This window comes from Pseudochaenichthys georgianus, chromosome 16 (genome assembly GCF_902827115.2).
Source record: "Pseudochaenichthys georgianus chromosome 16, fPseGeo1.2, whole genome shotgun sequence".
In the NCBI taxonomy this organism is placed as follows: Eukaryota; Metazoa; Chordata; class Actinopteri; order Perciformes; family Channichthyidae; genus Pseudochaenichthys; species Pseudochaenichthys georgianus.
In genome coordinates this window covers 38,948,496-38,968,662 of record NC_047518.2, presented here as the reverse complement: position 1 = coordinate 38,968,662, position 20,167 = coordinate 38,948,496, and the positions used below count along the sequence as shown (strand labels likewise).

At 44.4% G+C, this 20,167-nt stretch overlaps 1 protein-coding gene across 6 annotated transcripts in view; it reads left to right on the top strand.

Moving 5' to 3' along the window:
- lipeb (lipase, hormone-sensitive b) overlaps positions 1–20,167 on the top strand; it is a 35,239-nt gene that overhangs the window by 8,951 nt on the left and 6,121 nt on the right. For all 6 annotated transcript variants that reach the window (XM_034101720.2, XM_034101721.2, XM_071205960.1 and 3 more), the window contains 9 exons: positions 986–1,227; positions 6,463–6,747; positions 7,942–8,032; positions 9,018–9,163; positions 9,672–9,857; positions 11,838–11,987; positions 15,275–15,419; positions 17,059–17,286; positions 18,625–18,813. In XM_034101720.2, the coding sequence (XP_033957611.1) occupies positions 986–1,227; positions 6,463–6,747; positions 7,942–8,032; positions 9,018–9,163; positions 9,672–9,857; positions 11,838–11,987; positions 15,275–15,419; positions 17,059–17,286; positions 18,625–18,813 (1,662 nt within the window). The remainder of the gene's footprint in view (positions 1–985; positions 1,228–6,462; positions 6,748–7,941; positions 8,033–9,017; positions 9,164–9,671; positions 9,858–11,837; positions 11,988–15,274; positions 15,420–17,058; positions 17,287–18,624; positions 18,814–20,167) is intronic.

Here is a 20,167-nt window from a genome sequence, read left to right as displayed (position 1 = left end):
TTGATGAACACAATCCGCTGTGTGTTTCCAGCTGTACACACCTCCCTTTGGGACTCTTATGCAATTGTGTTTGTGTTTTTATTCAGTGTATGACTAATCAGTGTTTGTTCTCATCAGCATGACGTCAGCGGAGGGCCTCTCCTCCTGCTTCATGCATGTCTGCACAGATCTTGGTGGATTTTGGCTGCTTAGCCCAGCATTACATAGTTTAATTTCAAGGCTTGCTTAACACGTTTCAATCAATGAGCTTTTGTACACCAGGCTACTGGGGCTTAGTTAATAGAAGTGAGAGAACATTAGGATATATCCAATGATATCCTACCTTTTTTACAGTGTCTACATGATAATGGAGAGTGGGGGTGTGGTGCTGAATAAGCATCAGGGTGCTACTTTGTATGCTTGCAAGACCAGCTGACAGTCGAGTTTAACAACGACAGGCAAAAAGGTCTTTAATTTAACAAATGCATAGGGGTCAGCAAGGTGGAATGTTTGATGGTGAGATCAGAGATTGTTATGGGATACAAGCCCCTGTGTCAGTAATCTGCTAAGTGAACACTTTCCCATCAGAATACATAAAGAAACACATTAACAATCCTTGAAATTATGCATTGCATATTCTGTTACATTAGTGCGCCGCAACTAATCAAGGTTTGATCAAAAATTGCAAAAGGGACTGGATATTAGTGCAATATCAAAATCACAGTAAACACAATAATTGGTAAAATATAATTCCTGAATTTTGTATATTTTTAGGAATGATATTATATAGACTTATTATAAAATCCATGTTTGGTACAGATCTTTAAAAAACACAGCATGATCATTTTAATATATTTTTCATTGATAATGTTTCAAAAAGGATAATTCCCTCCAACTTCGTGAGTCATTGTTATACCATTCAAAATAATCGCAATTTACAAATGTTAAAAAAAAATTATTTTATTTTTTTCACCCTTTGACTTTTTCTCTCTGTCCCTGTTCTTAGTGATGGACACCAAAGCAGTGTTTGCGGCGCTGCACAGCGTCTGCGATGAGAACGCAGAGTTCTTCTCCGGAGGATCCAAAGGCTCGCAGGGCGATGCGGCGCGGCGCCTGGTGGACACCATGAAGCTCATCAAGGAACACGCTCGCAGTCTGGAGCCCATTATCTCCGGCTTCACTCAAGTTTACCATCACTTTGACTTTGACCCACACATACCCGCCAATGGATATCGCTCACTGGTCAAGGTAAGCAGTGGGATGTTTTGTGTGCTTAAGTCTTGGATCTGTGTTTTTACATCTCCACTCGGTGCAGCTGTGAGAATAATAAGCCCCCTTGCCGCAAAACTTATCAATATTCTCTCCACACTGTGGGAAACGGCTTGATATCGCTTTGTTTCAAGGTGAGACCATTTGTTTTACAGATTGATTTTATGTTGAAATCAGGTTAGATAAATTCCTCCAGCTGCAGAATATCTACCCCCTACTGTACCCCACTGTACTTCGTCTTCTACACTTATCGACGAAACATTATGACCTTCGGTGGCTGCAGCCCACCACATTGAATGAGTCTAGAGCAGCAAATGAATGCTGCTCTGTGTTCTTACCTCTTGGTTTCCACATATATAATCCTACTCATTCCCAAAGTGCTACTCAGACTAATCTGCAAGACCCTTTTTAAAGCTAGTTCAAGCCTTTCACATGTTTGCTGATGGTGTCGTGGCTTGGTAGCTCCTGATTCAAACCACCGGCCTCGATTAAAACCTACAATATATAAGACTGTTGACGGCCTAGTTTAGTAGAGTTACTCAACTTCCTGGCGGTTAAAATTAAAACTATGACCCAGGACGAGCTAGTCCTTGTAGCCTCTAACACTTTGATTCCGAATGGATCGAGACTTCTAAAAAGACGTTGTTTGAACTCTGTCCTGAAACCAAGCAGCGGTGTGTGGCCTTTAAAGGCATCCAGAAGGATGCAAACAAGAACAAAAGCTGCCTAAAAGTGCTAAATGAATGCGGTGAAAACATCCCCCGTTTTGTCTCCCACTACCTGGATGAGCTGCCGCCTGTTACGTTTAACGACCTGGATGTGTCCAACCTGCTGAGCAAGATGGAGCAACTGCACAGCGAGGTTTGCGCATTAAGACACGTAGTGGAAGTTCAGGCAGATATCGGTGAGACCTGCGTGCTGTGGCTGCGACCATGGACAGCAGAGTTGCTGCCGTAGAACGCCAGTTGGAGCCGAGTCATGGTGGAGGACTGGCTGTACCAAGTGACGCTGAAACTACCTGTGGGAGCGCTCAGGGTGATGGCCAGGATGGTGCGGTGTCGGTGAAGGATGCGAGCCCCCCTGCTCTTCTACTGATGTACATCCCAACTGTGTTGACCCGGTTGCTGCGTCAGGGACCGTGAGTGCCTGTGTGAGCCCTGGAGGAACTGCGGTAAATTCGCAGGTATGGAGTCAAGTTGTGAAACAGGGCCGAGGTCGGAGGAATAGGGCCGAGGGCCAGTCTGCCTTATCCAAACAGCTTGTTGGGAAACCTGAACGGAGGATGCCTAAGCTTATTGTTGGCACTGGGAATATAAAAGTGATCCGTACGAAGTTGGTGAGTGTTTTTGCTACCAAATTCTCGCCAGACGTTGACGCCAAGACACTGTCCGAATATCTAACTGAACAACTCGGCCGTGATGTTAACTGTCACCGTATTGACACTGCGAGCAGCAGATATAGCTCATTTAAAGTGTGTGCTGAGGCTCAGTTATGAGGCGATACTATGAACCACGTAAAGCGGAGGTGATAGCAGAGCTAGACCTTTTGCTGGTGCGAGGGTACTGAATGGGGCTACGGCTGAGCTGCTTAGCTAAACGTTATGCGGGTTGGATCATTTAACTGTCGCGGGCTGCGCCTGGGCAACAGCGCTGCTGATAGGATCCGACATGTAGTGGTGGACAACTTGCTACAACAATGTGACATTTTATGCTTGCAAGAAACTTTCTTACCAAAGCAGGACTTGGGAAAGTTGAACTCTCTTAATGACAATTTTCACGGGGCTGGTGAGTCCACTACGGACCTATCTCTGGGAATAGTGAGAGGAAGGATAGCAGGGGGCGTGGCTATCCTGTGGCACAAAAAGCTGGACGCTGTCCAAAAATACTTCTGCCTACAGATAGCTATTCATATATAAGCGAGGCCTGGCATACAACTTCATGGCTTGACCATTGCATAAGCACTGCTCATGCCCATGACATTGTAAGATCAATTGAGATTGTGTATGAGGCATCAATGTCAGATCACATTCCTTTTGTAATGTCACTAGATTGTGATAGTCTCCCTGAGATGTCTCAGGAGGTTAAAAATGCCTGTACCACTAAAGTGGACTGGTCCAAGCTCACAAATGAGGATAGGCTATTGTACTATGGGAGAACTGACTCGAGCGGACTCTATGGCTGAAAAGCTCCTTCATAATGATGTGACTGGCTCCTGGAAGGAGGTGAGAGCTCTGAACAGGGCCAGTACGTCTTTACCGTGTACCATAGAGGGAGTATCTGGAGCCCATAACATGGCTGAGTTGTGGAGGCAACATTACTCTACTATACTTAATTGTGTTAAAAGTGACCCCTACAAAGTTGGTAATGTTGTGGGAATCACAGCTAAAGACGTTTATCGAGCAATTGCACAGCTAGCTGATAACAAAGCATGCGGCTCTGACCGAATCACTGCAGAGCACCTTAAACTGGCAAGCCTGAAGGTTGCAGTTCTTCTTGCCATTTGTTTTACCGGCCCCATGACTCATGGTATGTTGCCAGACTCCATGTTGACGGTTACTTTGGTCCCTGTCATTAAGGACAACGCGGGCAAGGTAGGGAGCGTGGATAACTATAGACCAAGTGCTCTGGCCAGTGTGTTATCCAAAGTCCTGGAAAGAATTTGGTTAGATAGACTATGTTCTTATTTATGTACCTCAGATAACCAGTTTGGCTTCAAGGCTAAGCATGGTACTGAGCTATGCATCTATGCTTTGAAGGAAATGGTAGAAACATATAGAAGACAGAATTCCACTGTTCTGATTGGTTTCATTGATGCCTCGAAGGCTTTTGACCGAGTTAACCATCATAAACTGTTTTTAAAATTGAGACAAAGAGGTGTGCCCAACAGTATAATTAGGATCCTGGCTTATTGGTATGCCAACCAGAGCATGCGGATCAAATGGGGGAAGGCAGTCTCGGCGCCATTTGGTGTTGGTAATGGAGTCCGCCAGGGGGGGGCTCCTCTCACCGTGCCTGTTAATATCTATTGAGGTGATCTATCGGATGATTTAAGTGTCTGTAAAACAGGGTGTGTGATTGGTCATGTGATTGTAAACCATCTTTTGTATGCCGATGATCTGGCAATTGTTTCTCCTAGCAGTGCTGGTTTTCAACAGTTGCTAAATGTTTGTTCTGATTACGGAGTCAAATTTGACGTTAAATACAATGCTAAGAAGAGCGCTGTAATGATCTGCAGAGCAAAAGGGGATAAGAACCTTGGTTTTCCAACATTCTACCAATCAGGACAGGTGCTGTCTGTTTGCTGTAACACTAAGTATCTGCTGTCTGTTTGCTGTAACACTATCTGCTGTCTGTTTGCTGTAACACTAAGTATCTGGGACACATCATCACAGATGAAATGGCTGATGATGATGACATCAGGGTTTCCGCTAGGATTTTTTCTCGCCGGTCAAATGTCCGGGCAGAATTTATTTTACCGGACTAATTTGAAACTTACCGGTCATATTTCAATAATAATAATAGTTGTGTAGCAGAGTTTCCGTTAGCAGGTAATTACCGGACTATGAGCAGATATGCTTCAGTTTAAAACTCAGTTCACGGGGCTCATTTTTATATTGCTTCAGTTTATAATCCTAACAGATCGAAAAATTCAGATTCATTTTTTTAATAAATGATTCCACAAACAACATAATTATTACATTCAAACAAACTACTTGTAGTAGATAACGTACATTATTCAGAAGTTTACATCAACTTTGAATAATAACACGGGAGAAACGGAGCCTCTCTTTTCCCCTCTCCCTCCCTCTCTCTCCTGACAGCACGTCAGTTTCTCATGCAGCTCCTGCAGCCCGCTAAACAGAGGGCGGGGCTTCAGGTGCTCACGCAGAGCTGCGTGTCTCGGTCAGACTCAGCAGCTGATCTGATCTCTCTCTCGTGTCCGGTTACACTTCACTCGCGTTCATGTCCATATGGATCAGATCCAGCTCTCCTGATCGGCCACCGATCAAACTATTAAGAGTGAATATCGGCCGATAATGACCGGCGGCCGATCGATCGGAGCCTCCCTAATTATTACCAGACATTTTGACCGTCAGGTTTTGAATTTACCGGTTTTTTATAAATTTTACCAGCTAAAAACCGGTAATTACCGGCTAACGGAAACCCTGGATGACATGTATAGACAGCGGCGTGTCTTATATATACAAGCCAACATGTTGGCTAGAAAATTCTCTTGGTGTTCAGATAAGGTTAAGGCGAACCTCTTTGAAGTGTATTGCACTCCTCTCTATACTGCCCCCTTGTGGGTCAAGTATAAGAAGGCGAGCCTCCGGAAGCTCCAGGTTGCATATAATGACTGTTTGCTATACTGCTTAGAAAACCAAGGTGGTGCAGTGCACCTGAAATGTTCTGTAATGCACGAGTCAACACGTTCCATGCTCTCTTGAGAAATCTAATGTACAAATGCATCTGTCGATTGAATGTTTCTCATAACTCTGTCATTATGCTGCTCTCAAATCCGTGTTTCAGTGCTGTACGATACCAGGCACCTCTGTGGAAACATTGGTATAACTGCCTTTTTTAATTTATATTTGAGTGTTGTATGTTTTGTAATAATGGACCAAGAGTCTCTTTAAATAAAGATGATGATGATGATTTGCTTTCAAGCACGCTACCATACATAGTTTATTTTCCTTCCAGCTTCACTCCCAGAAACCTAATTACAATGTCAGCAAACCCAGAAGACATGGCTCTTTAATGATTGCACAACTTAAAGAACTATGATTTGCTTTGTTGAAAAGCAAAAACGACATGGGTCGAACCGTTCGATTCCTTAGTATAGGAATATTAACCTTGACTTCATCATTCATTATTTAAAGAAGCCTACATATATAATTTCACCGTAAAAATGCCATCCTTTTACATCATCATTTATTTAGTTTCTTATAGTTTCTCCTTCAATTTTTTTATTTAATTTTCAGGTGAGACAATACAAAAAATATTAGGGACAACAAAACATAATAAAACCCACAAAACAATAACAGCAAATAACGACACAAACGGACAAACAGCAACCTAGTTTACCTATTCTTATGGTTTAACTTAACTGACATTACCATGCTGGTTTATTTTGGCATAAGGAGAGTGTAGCATCTTGGGGTAAGACTTGCTATTTTTCCTACATTTTAATGTTACAATCTTCCTCATTGTGTAGGTTGTGCGCTGCTGCCTTCTCCACATCATCCAGAAAGGGCGCTACATCACCGCCAACCGCCGCAGCATCTTCTTTCGAGTGGCACACAACGCGGGGGAGATGGAGGCGTACTGCAACGCTCTGTGCCAGCTGCGCGCCCTGCTCTACCTGGCTCAGCGCATGCTGCACGACAACAGCCACGGAAACCTCTTTTTCAAGGATGAGAGCGGCCTCAGTGAGACCTTTGTCCGCGAATACACATCCATGCACAAGGGCTGCTTCTATGGCCGATGCCTTGGCTTCCAGGTGAGAGGAGCCGCATGGTGCAGGGGAAGCTGGCAAGAGTGGGGAGGCTTAGAAGTAGCAGTGCCTCAGGCTTGATGAACTAGAATTGGCTTTTTATGGGAAGAAAAGTAGGACACTCAGAAGAAAGAGAGGCAGGAAGTACCGTACTTTTCGGACTATAAGCCGCGACTTTTTCCCCCATTTTTTTTTTTGTACAGCTAACGGCCACTAGGGAACCTCCTAAATCTATGGATTTTACAGGTAAAATTAACCACCTTAACACAATGGGCTCTATGACCGGTCCGCTCCCGCCACCTTTAAGCGGCGGGCTCCAGCTCCAGCAGGAAAAGCTGGAGGCCGGAAAAGAGTGACACAGGTAGTGCGCCAAAGTAAAAGTGGAACCGAGAGACAGAACGAGAGCAAGACAGACGGACAATTTAGCTGCTGCGGCTTATATGCAGGTGCGCTTTATAGTCCGAAAAGTACGGTACTTCAATGTTCACAAAGTAGGAACTGCAGGTAATTCACTTTTAGAAGGATATATATTATAAAGACCACAGTAAAAAAGGAGCTGACAACAATCGAGGTAAAACGTCATGAAAAAACACTTCCATCTCACCAATTCTGGCTTAACCCATACAGACAAGCACCTGAATGCACCATCTACAGCTCTGGCAAATATACTCTTATGTTACTGCCCTTGTTAGATTATGTAGCTAGCAATATTTTTTTTAAATAATATGAGAGTAACAAGCTCCCAAGTCTGCCATTGCCTGTCAATCAAATTGATATTCTATTTGTAAAAAGAACAAACCTGTGGATGTGTGATTTATTTAAAAGACAATGCCAGGGGCCGCATGGTACCCAGACTAAAGCGAATTGACCCTGATCAGAGAGCTGTCAGGACTGTAATTTGTAAAGCCAGGAAAAGAAATTGCAGATCTACACATGACTAAAGTGAGTGAATCATTTAAGATGGACAAAGGGAAGGCTCTTCTTCACAAGAGTCTCTGTTGATCCTAAAGACAGAGGCTACACCCTCAGCAAAAAGAGATCAAAGTCAAACCTCCCTCTGCATCAATTTATTATGTCTAAAACTCATCTGGTATCCCGTCGTCTCTGCTCAAATGAAAGCAGTTTTAAGTGTAGTGTACATCTTAAATAGATCATGTAATATAATGAATAATCTGTCTCCGTTTCTATCCGTCCCTCCAGTTCAGCCCAGCCATCCGGCCGTGTCTCCAGACCATCGCTATCGGCCTCGTGGCCTTTGGAGAAAACTACAAACGCCATCAGTCAGGAATAGGTCAGCATCACGCCGCCTGCAGATGTCCCCTCCCGTCACCCAGTCACTGTATTCTCATTCCTCCATCGTGCTCGTCCGCACGCCTCTTCCACATTGCTCCATGGCCCCCGACTGTGTTTCCTTTTTGATGTTGTGTGCTTGGATTGTCGAGGCCCTTTCATCCTCTTGAGTCTCGAGGCCGAGCTGGGGTGCTTCTTCTATATTTCAGAATGCACACAGTTATGTACAGAGATAGAAGTACATACAGATATTTTAACGTAAACACACGTAAATATTTAACATTTCAAAAAGGAATCATTGGACTCTGATGGTCTCTTGTGTTTTGTGCTGCACCACAGTGGAGGCAGGAGGTATTGCACCATATGGTGAGTTGGCTGGAACCCCCCCCTTTCATGATAGTCCTCTATAGTAACAAAGACTAAGTGAAGAAGTTGTTTCTATCCTAGCTGTCCTGTGTCTGTAGTTTAATTAAAGAGTGGTACAGTTTGAAAGTGCTATTCCTTTCCTTTAGTGCCCATCCTTAGTGTCATGCCATATCATCTTCTGTTTTAAAATTAGCAGTAGCCCGGTAGACTTCCGTGTGGCAGTAACGTTATATGGCTGTGCGTACCCCAAAGCAAATGTACTCTGAGTTTGACCACAGTTCTCATCTCTAAGGTGTGCTCCCATCGTTGCTCCTTCTTTCTTCTGCATTCTCAGCAAGTTAGTTTTGTGAAGCTGTTTGATGTGCTTTCACCAGTCACCGTTAATGTTCCTTCTTTCCTGCCTTACTTTCTCCTGTTTCTGTCTTTGTTACATTCGTTTCATCCTCATTATTCTGCGCTTTTGTCTGCAAACACTTTCACTCCCGCGTCCCGCATCCACATCCTTCTTTTATTTCCATTGACTTTGAACTCTAAACCCCTTTCTCCTCTTGCATTACCCCGTCTCCTTTCTGTTATTGTTATCCCCTCCTCATTGTGCGTCCTCTTCCTCCCGTCCTCAGGTGTAGCAGCCAGCTCTTTATTCACCTCAGGGAAGTACGCCATCGACCCCGAGCTGAGAGGGGCGGAGTTTGAACGCATCACCCAGAACCTGGACGTCCATTTCTGGAAGAGCTTCTGGAACATTACTGAGACCGAAGTCCTGTCGGTGAGTGGACTGATAATGCTTCTTTTCACTCACACACACACACACACACACACACACACACACACACACACACACACACACACACACACAATATATATATATATATATATATATATATATATATATATATATATATATATATACTATATATATATATATATATATATATACACACACACACTCTCTCCTTAGACATCTGTAATCTACCCATGTTGTCCCTAACCCATGCACACAGAAAAGCGCATTGCCCTGTTTTAATTTAAAAACTGTCTCAGGAATATTTTACTTTCCTCCAGTCGGAGTACCCTTCCATCGTTATGCTTTGGCCTATAGGCTGTTAGTAATAATAGAGTGGAATTCAATTTATTCAATGGGGTTCATGATTTATTCATGCAGTTATTCCGTCTCTCCATTGACCCCACTCGCTCTGTAACTATACTCTTTCTGTGTCTATTTTAACACGGATATCTTTCTTATTTTTTGTTCTTCATCTTCTCTCTTCCTCCAGAGACTTGCCAGCATGACATCCACTCAAGTTAAGGTGAACCGCGCTCTCTCTGTGCCCCCCGTGCCCTTTGACCTCCCTTTGGCGGCCAACCAAGGAGCCTCTGTAACCATAGCTCCTCCGTCAGCGCACATCGGCAGCGCTCCAGTTCAGATGAGGCTCATCTCCTATGACTTGCGCGAAGGACAGGTAAGTCATTCATTATTCCACTCGCACTTTAGTGGCAGAGTTGAAAAAGCAATAAAAAGAACTTCATATTGTCACATCTTATGCAAAACCAGACTATCTCAGTATTTGCTGTGAACTTAAACTACTTCCTGGTTGGCTGTCTTAGTATTAGGTATTTGTTGCATGACCTAGTTTGTGACAGTTTTCCTCCACTGGCTCTTTTTAAACCACTTTGCATTTACCAGTCATGCAAATAGAAATATTCTAACGATATGTAAAAGCATATCTGGTATTTCTTTCTCCGCCCAGGAGTAGACGACAGCCTGACTCATCCTCATGAACTTAATCCCCTTCATTATCTCTCTCTATATATTTTTCTGTCATAGGATTCGCACTCACTTCTTTTCCTCCCTTATTTATTCTCTCAGGAGACTCCCTCTCTTCCTCAAAGCTTGCACTCCTTTTTTTGTAACTATATATGCTATCAACACGCTATAGAGAGGTGAAGTCCCTCTGTAACGGAGGTGATCTCTGGGCCCATAGATCTCGGCCTCCGTTACGGGTTATATAGCACTAAAAACATTGCATGGGAATATATGTAATTTATGTAACTAGTTTGTCTGTCTCTGTTTCCTGGTTTCATGTTAAAAGTGTTCCCCTTCCCCATGTCTGTGGCTGTTGATTGTGTGCACCCGGTGCCCTGTGTTGTCTCCTCCCCCGCACCTGTGTCGAATTGCTGATTAGTGTGTGTATTTAGGTTCTGTTGCCCTGTCTGTTTTGAGGCTGGGAGTGTGTGTGAGATCCTGGTGGCTGCAGGCTGTGCCCACGTGAGCAGCAGCAGCAGCAGCAGCAGGATTGAGGCTGTGTGTATTGTGTTCATGCTGTAATAAATGCCCACACCGGGTTATATTTGGGACGTGCTGCCTCTGCCTCCTTGCTTGGTCTGGGCCGCTCAATTGTCAGCTTCACACCCTCTCTTTCCGGGGGGGCTCAATGGGACCTAATTTCGGAAAAAGTATGTATTGAAGTCAATGGAGAGAGAAAGATTATCTTTCGATCCCGTTTGAATTGTGCCACGAATTACACACATGATGTTTGTCAATTTTAAAAGATAATTTTGCAAGTCAAAAAATAACACTTTTTTGTGTGAAGCACTCAATGAACTACATCTCCCATATCGCACCACACACTAAGACGGCCGTCCTGTTGGCACATTTCACTTCTGTCTTTCAGAATGAGGCGGAAAGTATTAAACGAGGTGAAAATCACTCCAAGTCTGGGCCCGTTGAGAGCTGTACACACACACAAGGGGAGTTAGTCGGTTCCGTGAGAGCCAGCATGCGGGACCGGGATTCTGGGATTTGTAGTCTTTCTAGTTGCGTATTTTTCATCGTCTTATATTTCAACAGTTTTACGACAAACTGACTTTTTTTACATGGAAATAATTTTTTAAGATTGACAAACATCATATGTGTTATTCGTGGCACAATTCTAACGGGATCGAAAGATAATCTTTCTCCCCCCATTGACTTCAATACATAATTTCTCCGAAATAAGGTCCCATGGGTCGGAAGTAGAAGGGCGGGACTTTGCCTCTCTATTCCCAGCATTGATCACGCCACAACAACAAAAAAAGTTTCCTTTTTTAAAGTTTCAAATTACAAGTGTGCATCGGTGGAAACCCTCCCTCGCTCCCTGCCACATTTCCTCTGCCTCCTTGTTTCCGTTAATGAATGGGAATTAGTGTGCGTTCATGCAGGCTCAGGAGAGGCTGGCAGAAAGCTGCTGCAGCACAGCAGTTAGTCCTCCGCTCAAAGGATCCCTGTTGCTCACACCAGCAATGCTTTTTATTAACAATGAGAACGAGGCTTAGTTTCCAGCATACAATATACACATAATGTGGACAGTTATCAGAGAGGCCACCGTCATGTGAAGTTCTGTATTCTTTTTAGTGATTTATTTCTGTCCTTTTGTTGATTCCTTCCTCACCTCTCTCTCCAGGACAGCGAGGCTCTGCTGTCTCTCGCCCGTTCTGAGGGGGGCGCCATCTCTCTGTCGCTGGGGAAGACCAAGCGCCTCCCCCCGTCTTCCAGCATCCTGATCCACTTCCACGGAGGAGGATTTGTGGCCCAGACCTCCAAATCCCATGAGGTGAGATGCTGCTCTGCAACTCTCTCTAAACCTTCATCGATCCGCGTAGGGCAAAGATAGGTGTTAGAGCGGCAGGAACAAGATTGAAAACGGTATAAGAGAGTTAAGAGTTCATACCCAGATGACGAGAATAAAGAAAAGGGAAAGTGTGGCGCAGTGGATTGTGCCTTGGTGTTGGGATCAGGGGGTCACAGGTTCAAACCCCACTGCAGTCAGCATGTCGTTGTGTCCCTGAGACACTTCACCCCAAATTGCTCCTGTGGGGATTGCCCTCAGTATTGAGTATGGAAGTCGCTTTGGATAAAAGCGTCTAACAAGTGACATGTGGAAAGTAGGTGACAGTATATCTATCCTCTTACCTAAAAAGCAATATGATGTTTCATTTTTCAAGGAAAACTGAATACAAATTTGCTCACATCTGTAGGTGACTTATTATCCATCTTCTCCCGCTTATCCGTGGTCGGGTCGCGGGGGTAGCAGTTCCAGCAGAGAGCCCCAAACTTCCTTTTCCCTGGCGACATCAACCAGCTCTGACTGGGGGATCCCAAGGCGCTCCCAGGCCAGCGAAGAGATATAATCCCTCCGCCTGGTCCTAGGTCTACCCCTCGGTCTCTTCCCAGTCAGATGTGTGTGTTGGCACCCACAGATACAGATGCTGACACCACTTCACCTCCATCATTTTAAACACCCGGTATTTCCACAGTGCTCCTCCAGTTCACGTTCTCATCCCTTCATCGCTTCACTGTCTCGCTCGGTTTTCTCCAACTAATTGAAATTGAACCCCATCTAATTAAAGTGTTGAGACGCGCTAGTTGACAGCAGGGGGCAGAGGACTTAGCAGGCTGAATCTCCTCCTTTGTCAATATTGTGACATTTAATGAGCCGTTAAGCCAATTCCTTTGTAAATAATGGCTGAAAACGCAGGAATATAGTTTTATAAATGGAGATGCTAAGCCCTCCCTCCATGCTTGGTTTACACAGAAGGTGCACACACACATCATCCCCTCTAGATCTACTTTAAAGATCACACAAACACACTTATAATTTGTCTTAAAAATTCTCTTCAATGCTCGAACAGCAATCAAAACATGTATTTTATCATAGCTTTACATAAGTAACAAAATATGAAATCATAGCAAGAGGAACTATTCAACCGCCGTGATTCATCTTGATGAGAAGGATGATTTAAATACAGTTTGTGCACCCAGCTCTCCTTCACTCATCTGGTCATCTGTGGCTGTGTGTGGTCTGTGTGTGGCGTCAGGCTTCTTATAGCCTCTGTAAGAAAGGACTCTGTGAAATCGCCATGGACACGGGCATTCTTGGTCTGCTGCTGCGAAGAAGAAGAAGAAGAAGAGAAGAGAAGAGTGGGAGCAATCACAGACGGGGGTGAACAGGGCTGTCATGTTGAATTAACAGAGAACTGTACGACCCCGCAGAGAAAGATTACCCGGGGCACTAATGGAAGACTTGTCAGACTATCATTCTGTCTTCTTCTTCAGGGCTCGCCTTTTTATTACATCCTCCCTCTCAATCTTTCTAATACCTCACAAAATCCTTTTTGTTCACCTCGTGTCCTTTTCTAACATGCCCTTCCTGTCTTATTTAAGCAATTTGAACCTTCCTAATATTACCGTGTGCTTTCTGCTCTCTTAATCCCTGAGGCAAGGCCAAGGAAGGAAGAATAGAAAAAGGAAAAGTTTCTCTGAGGGCGGGGCCTTGCTCGGCTCAATTATCCTCTCCCGTATCCTTCCTCGACCCCTTTCTCTCCTGCCGGCTGGGCGAGATGGAGAGTTGGACTTCAGCGGCTGGAGCCTTTGGTGCTCTCAGAGCCCAATTATGCTGACATCACAGGAATGGATGTGCTGGCATCCGTGCATTTAGAAACTTGGGCACACACACACACACACACACACACACACACACACACACACACACACACACACACACACACACACACACACACACACACACCCTGTAGAGGTATTAGCCTGCAGATTGACTCCTCTGCATGTCTTGGAAAGAGTTGCACTGCAGCTCCCATTATTCCTGTTTTGAGAACAGATCTGGCTCCTTCTAAATTGGTGTAAGAGTGTTTTTCGTCTTTGTGAATAGGATGTGCGTGTATGAGAAGAGTTTTCCAGCCTTGGTCCAAGCTCATTAAAACACACACACACACACACACACACACACACACACACACACACACACACACACACACACACACACACACACACACACACACACACACACACACACACACACACACACACACACACACACACACACACACACACACACACACACACACACACACACACCTCTTCTCTTCCTTGTGGGACATGTGTTGAACTGTCTGACTGCTGCACCTGCCCAAGTACTCTGGCATGTACTGACTTGTTTCCACACATACACACTTTTGGAGAACCTTCGCTGATTCTCACACACACACCCACACTGACCCGAACAGAGCGTGTACTCCCTTATCAGCGACCTCACTCTGAGCTTTCTTATGACAAGTGTGGCTTTGAGGCGGCACGGCTTGATGCTGGAGCGACTACTTTTCAGGGTGAGTCACTGGTGGGTGAGGCAACATTCACTCACTGTGCTTTTCCTGGCATCGTGAACGCAGAGCTGTCACACTCGGCGCCAGACCTGTCACAGCTAGTCAGAAAAGGTGTTGGGAGAAGATAAAGATGGAGGAGGAAAGGATGGATGCTTTGTAGAAGGAATATTTTGGCGTGACAAGTTTGGCTTCCCTGCTTGCATTTCAAGGTCATTGCTTTGCAGCTGTGGAGTAAAGCACTTGCCTTAGGTTGGCATAAGAATAGTAAACGCATAATCAAAGTGTGGCAACGGGAAGAAAGGAACACTCGGTATTCTGACAGCGAGTTTGTTTTGGTAGACACTCCCTGTAAAGCCACACCATCACCTTGTCTTCGTCTTGTTCCTTCACACCCAATACACTAGGACATGTTGGCATCTTGTGTATAACCAACTGAAGAAACCAAATGAAGCTGACGGTGAGGGCAGTGCTCATTCTTTCATTGTCTAAGACAGTAAGCCACAAAGCAGACCGATGACATCACAGGGCAGTTTTCATAGCTTTTGATCCTTCCTGAAGTATCTCCCTCCCATTACATTTATGCCTCTCTGTCTCATCTCCTCTGTGTTTTGTACCGCTGCTCTTGTTTCTCACAAACAACATATGATATATCAGCTTTGAAACCGAGTGTTTTTCTATTTATAATGCCACCCCTCTAACTTATGTCTTCTGTGTCCTGCAGCCTTATCTGAAGAGCTGGTCCCAGGATCTCGGTGTCCCCATTTTGTCCATCGACTACTCTCTGGCCCCCGAGGCCCCCTTCCCAAGGGCCCTGGAGGAGTGTTTCTACGCCTACTGCTGGGCTCTGAAAAACCACCACCTACTAGGTACACACACATTACATTGCATTTAGCTGACGCTTGTATCCAAAGCGACTTACAATAAGTGCATTCGACCAGGAAGAAACCTTGATCAGGTTTCATAGAGCCAAAACATTTCAAGTGCTACTCAACTGGCTGTAGATAAGCCAGTGCTTGGTTAGTATATGCGTGCTTGGTTAGTATATGAGTGCTTGGTTAGTATATGAGTGCTTGGTTAGTATATGAGTGCTTGGTTAGTATATGCGTGCTTGGTTAGTATATGAGTGCTTGGTTAGTATATGAGTGCTTGGTTAGTATATGCGTGCTTGGTTAGTATATGAGTGCTTGGTTAGTATATGAGTGCTTGGTTAGTATATGAGTGCTTGGTTAGTATATGAGTGCTTGGTTAGTATATGAGTGCTTGGTTAGTATATGAGTGCTTGGTTAGTATATGCGTGCTTGGTTAGTATATGCGTGCTTGGTTAGTATATGAGTGCTTGGTTAGTATATGAGTGCTTGGTTAGTATATGAGTGCTTGGTTAGTATATGCGTGCTTGGTTAGTATATGCGTGCTTGGTTAGTATATGAGTGCTTGGTTAGTATATGCGTGCTTGGTTAGTATATGAGTGCTTGGTTAGTATATGAGTGCTTGGTTAGTATGAATGAAAACTTTATTACAGACTCAGGGTCCAGATAAAAGACAAGACATTACATAGATAAAAGACAAGGCATTAGATATATAGATATATAGTATATGAGTGCTTAGTTAGTATATGATTCTAGCAGTTACCGGAAGCCAGTGGAGGGAGCGGAGGAGCGGCGTGGTGTGGGAACATGTAGGAAGGTTGAAGACCAGACGAGCCGCTGCATTCTGGATGAGCTGCAGAGTTCGGATGGCATTCTGGGTCAGGAGGGGACGCATGTTGTAAAGGGTGTTTCTGCAGCAGCGATGTTTGCAGTGAAGGACAGTTTGTTATCGAGGGTCATCACACATTAGCGTTAATATCAGACTCCTGGCCTTTCTTTTTTACTCCCATGTACTTTTTCGGACTACTTCTTAATGCAATGGGAAGCCATGTGCAGTTGAAATGCTAAATGCATTAGGCAGGTAGAAGTTAGTTTATTAGACTTAATGAGCAGACAAAGCTCACTCCTTTCAGAGTCGGTGGACTACTTCTGAGTGCACTTACCAATTCCCTGTAGCTTTCAAGAGGAATCATTCATCACTTTGAAAGTAATCGTGCTGCAGCGCCATGTTTTGCACTGTACCCGTTGTTCTGTAATATAACACAAATGGTGACGCCAAGTATTCAGGCTGACATCAGAAGACATCTGGTCGTTTTGGGGTACATCCGCACGCTGTGTCAAATGAACAGTGATCGCTGTGTTTGTGTTTTAGTACAAGAAGACATTATCACTGCCATGAGGCGGATAGCAAGACAAAACCAGCTCCAAGCAGCCCCACATGCAGCCGTCTCATGGTAGAGAAAAGAGATTCTGCTACTTTATGGGTCGCACTGCTTTTCTTGCTCCACCGTGAATTTGCAGAAAAATACATATTTTCTTGTCTCCTTTTATTTTGTGTGCCATTTCTCCATTTCCCCATGGATGTATGCTCTTGCTTTGTCCTCACCTTTATCTTCACTGTCCCGTTTCATCTCTCCAGGCTGGACCGGGGAGAAAGTGTGTCTGGCTGGTGACAGTGCGGGAGGCAACTTGTGTGTGACGACGACGATGCGCGCGGCTGCCTTTGGCGTGCGGATGCCAGATGGCCTGGTGGCCGTGTACCCGGCCACGCTGCTGACAGCCTACGCCTCGCCCTCCCGTCTGCTCACACTTATGGATCCCCTGCTGCCGCTCAGCGTGCTCTCCAGGTGTCTGAGCGCCTACGCAGGTAGGAGTGCAAGTGTGTTTGTGATTTAGAAAACAAACTAAATAAGGTGTTCTTTTATCTGATACATTTTAGGTAAAGAAATATTTTTTTTGGGTACCTGGCTGGCGCCCCCTAGCAGCGGCGCCGCTATTTGTATATAGGGGAAACACTGGTATTATATAGGTTGTTGTGCATCTAAATGGTCTGCAAAGGATAAAACCCAGAAATTCCCTACCACATAGTGACATCACTATGTAACATTCACGCTTCTATTGGCTAGCTCCAACGTGATAGGTGATAGTGCGTGGTATTATAAGGGGCCGGACATCTCAAAGCGCGCTGACCAATCACAACAGAGCCGGCCAGCTAACCAATCAGAGCAGAGGGTGAAAAGAGGTGCTGCAGCACAGGCAGTGAGAAAAATAAAGACCTTTTTAGAACATGGAAACATGTCGAGGCTCAAAATACAAATATGAACCCTTAAGTAATCATTATACGGCCCTTTTAAAAATGATAATGCTGACAAACTATCTGTGTAACATAAATGAAAAGGTTATTAAGTTGATGTATATTTATATATATTATTTTTTTGCCATTTTCATCAGTTAAGCCATTCTTTTCAATTGCATTAACTGATATAATGTATTGTTAAAGCGATGTTGTTTTATGATATGCAAAGTTTGCAAACAGCTGAAACAACTAATTGATAAGAAAACTTCAATCTATTTTGTGTCAATTCAGCCTGCCTGCATGTCTTTAAGTTTTAGAACAGTTATAATTATCTTATTAAACATAAAACAAGTTCTGTTCTCATCTCGGATCTCCCTGTTCACTTGCTCAATTCCTTTTTCTGCACACAATGTGTATATTATACATATTTGAATCATAAATCTTTATGGATTTTATTCTAACCGTGCTGTATCATGTCTGAAACACCCTCCCTAGCCACAACTCAACTTATTAGCATATAGATTGTTTTTCACGCCTTGTCATTAATGCAATGTAAAAAGCATGAGAAACTCTTACAAGTCATTTGATACATTGTAGTCTCACAAGAAAAGGAGGACTAGTAAATGGCCAACTATGCCAAATCATTCTGACAGAGATACTGTTGATCCTGTGTGACTCTCAATAATGAACTGTAACACTAATCACTTTCTATTCACTCGTTCGGCCATCACTATGTATTGCTCTCGGTGACACAAATGGCTGTGTTTTCTGTGGTTTTCTTTATCTTTCCTATTTTGGCTTATCTGTTTCTCATTTGTTCTTATTCAAGAAGAACAGAAACGCTGTTCTCTCTGTTGAGCATCCATCTTTCCCCTGCTGAGTCTTCCTCTACGTCTCCTCTTCCTCCAGGCAACCAGCCCCAGACGGAGGTGCAGGTGGAGAAGGCGAGCCAGCTGAGTCTGGTGAGGAGAGATACGGCTGTGATGCTCAGAGACCTCCGACAGGGAGCCTCCAACTGGATCCACTCTCTGCTGGATTCCAACCGAGCCGCCGCCGCCCCCAGCTCGGCTGCACAGGAGGCGCCACCAAGAGCCGCCGGTATACCCCCGACTGTGTTTCACTGTGTGTGAATGTGTGGTTCTGTGTGTGTCTGTGTTTCACTGTGTGACTGTGTGGGTGTGTGTGTCTGTGTTTCACGGTGTGTGTTGTGTTTCACTGTGTGTGTGTGTGTGTGTGTGTGTGTGTGTGTGACTGTGTGTGTGTGTGTGAGTGTGTGTGACTGTGTGTGTGTGTGTGTGTGTGTGTGTGTGTGTGTGTGTGTGTGTGTGTGTGTGTGTGTGTGTGTGTGTGTGTGTGTGTGTGTGTGTGTGTGTGTGTGTGTGTGTGTGTGTGTGTGTGTGGGGGGTGTGTGTGTGTGTGTGTGTGTGTGTGTGTGTGTGTGTGTGTGTGTGTGTGTGTGTGTGTGTGTGTGTGTGTGTGTGTGTGTGTGTGTGTGTGTGTGTGTGTGTGTGTGTGTGTGTGTGTGTGTGTGTGTGTGTGTGTGTGTGTGTGTGTGTGTGGCTTAAATAAGTGTTTACTTGCCAGATACTGCGTTTATTCTGTTGGACAGCAGGAGGATTCTTGAGGGAAGGCGCCCCGTCAGTTGGCTTGCTTAGTTTAGCAATTTGTTTAATGTCAATGAGATCATGATTATATTATTTGATTCCACAGAGACTCACAATTGAGCCAAATGTTGTTATTTGACATAACATCAGACACCAAATAAATGGGGCGCTATTAAGGTCATTTTCAGTGTGGGAGAGAAACTCCCTCCCTTATTTTTAGAGCATTTACGTGCAAACAAACAAACAAACAAACAAACAAACCTATAGCACAATACAGGAAAGAGAAACCCCCAAAAACCAGAATAGGGCTCGTTTTCTGTCTCTGGAAAGAGGGAAAACAGTAAATGTATCTAAATCTACTGTATTTCTTTCACCAAATCGCACACGTTTAGGCGATTCTACGTGATTTTGTTTTGATAACTGATATAATATTGTGTGCCTCCATATACCATGCCTTCGCTAAAGTGTTGAAAAGCTCTGCCATAGATGCAATCTGCCCGGGTCTATCATTACATTAACTGCCACATCAGTGTGTGTGTGTTTCCCGCCAATATTTTCAGCGTCATCATTTAAGCCAATTATGTGTGTAACCATATCAAGTTCATTTACAGTCCATATGGATGAGGGTTAATGACATGGAACCCCTTTATTCAGCTTGCAACTGTCCACTTATCACGTTGTCCCACCTTGTTGCGTAACCACACATCCCTATCAGTTCACGTCTTCGGAGCAGCAGGGCTTTGGCAGTAATTGTTAATTGTAACCTCCGTAAATCTGATGGCGAATCATAATTTCCCTGGTGTCCCCTTAGCCAGGTGACGCCCCCCCCCCCCCCCCCCAGCTGAAAG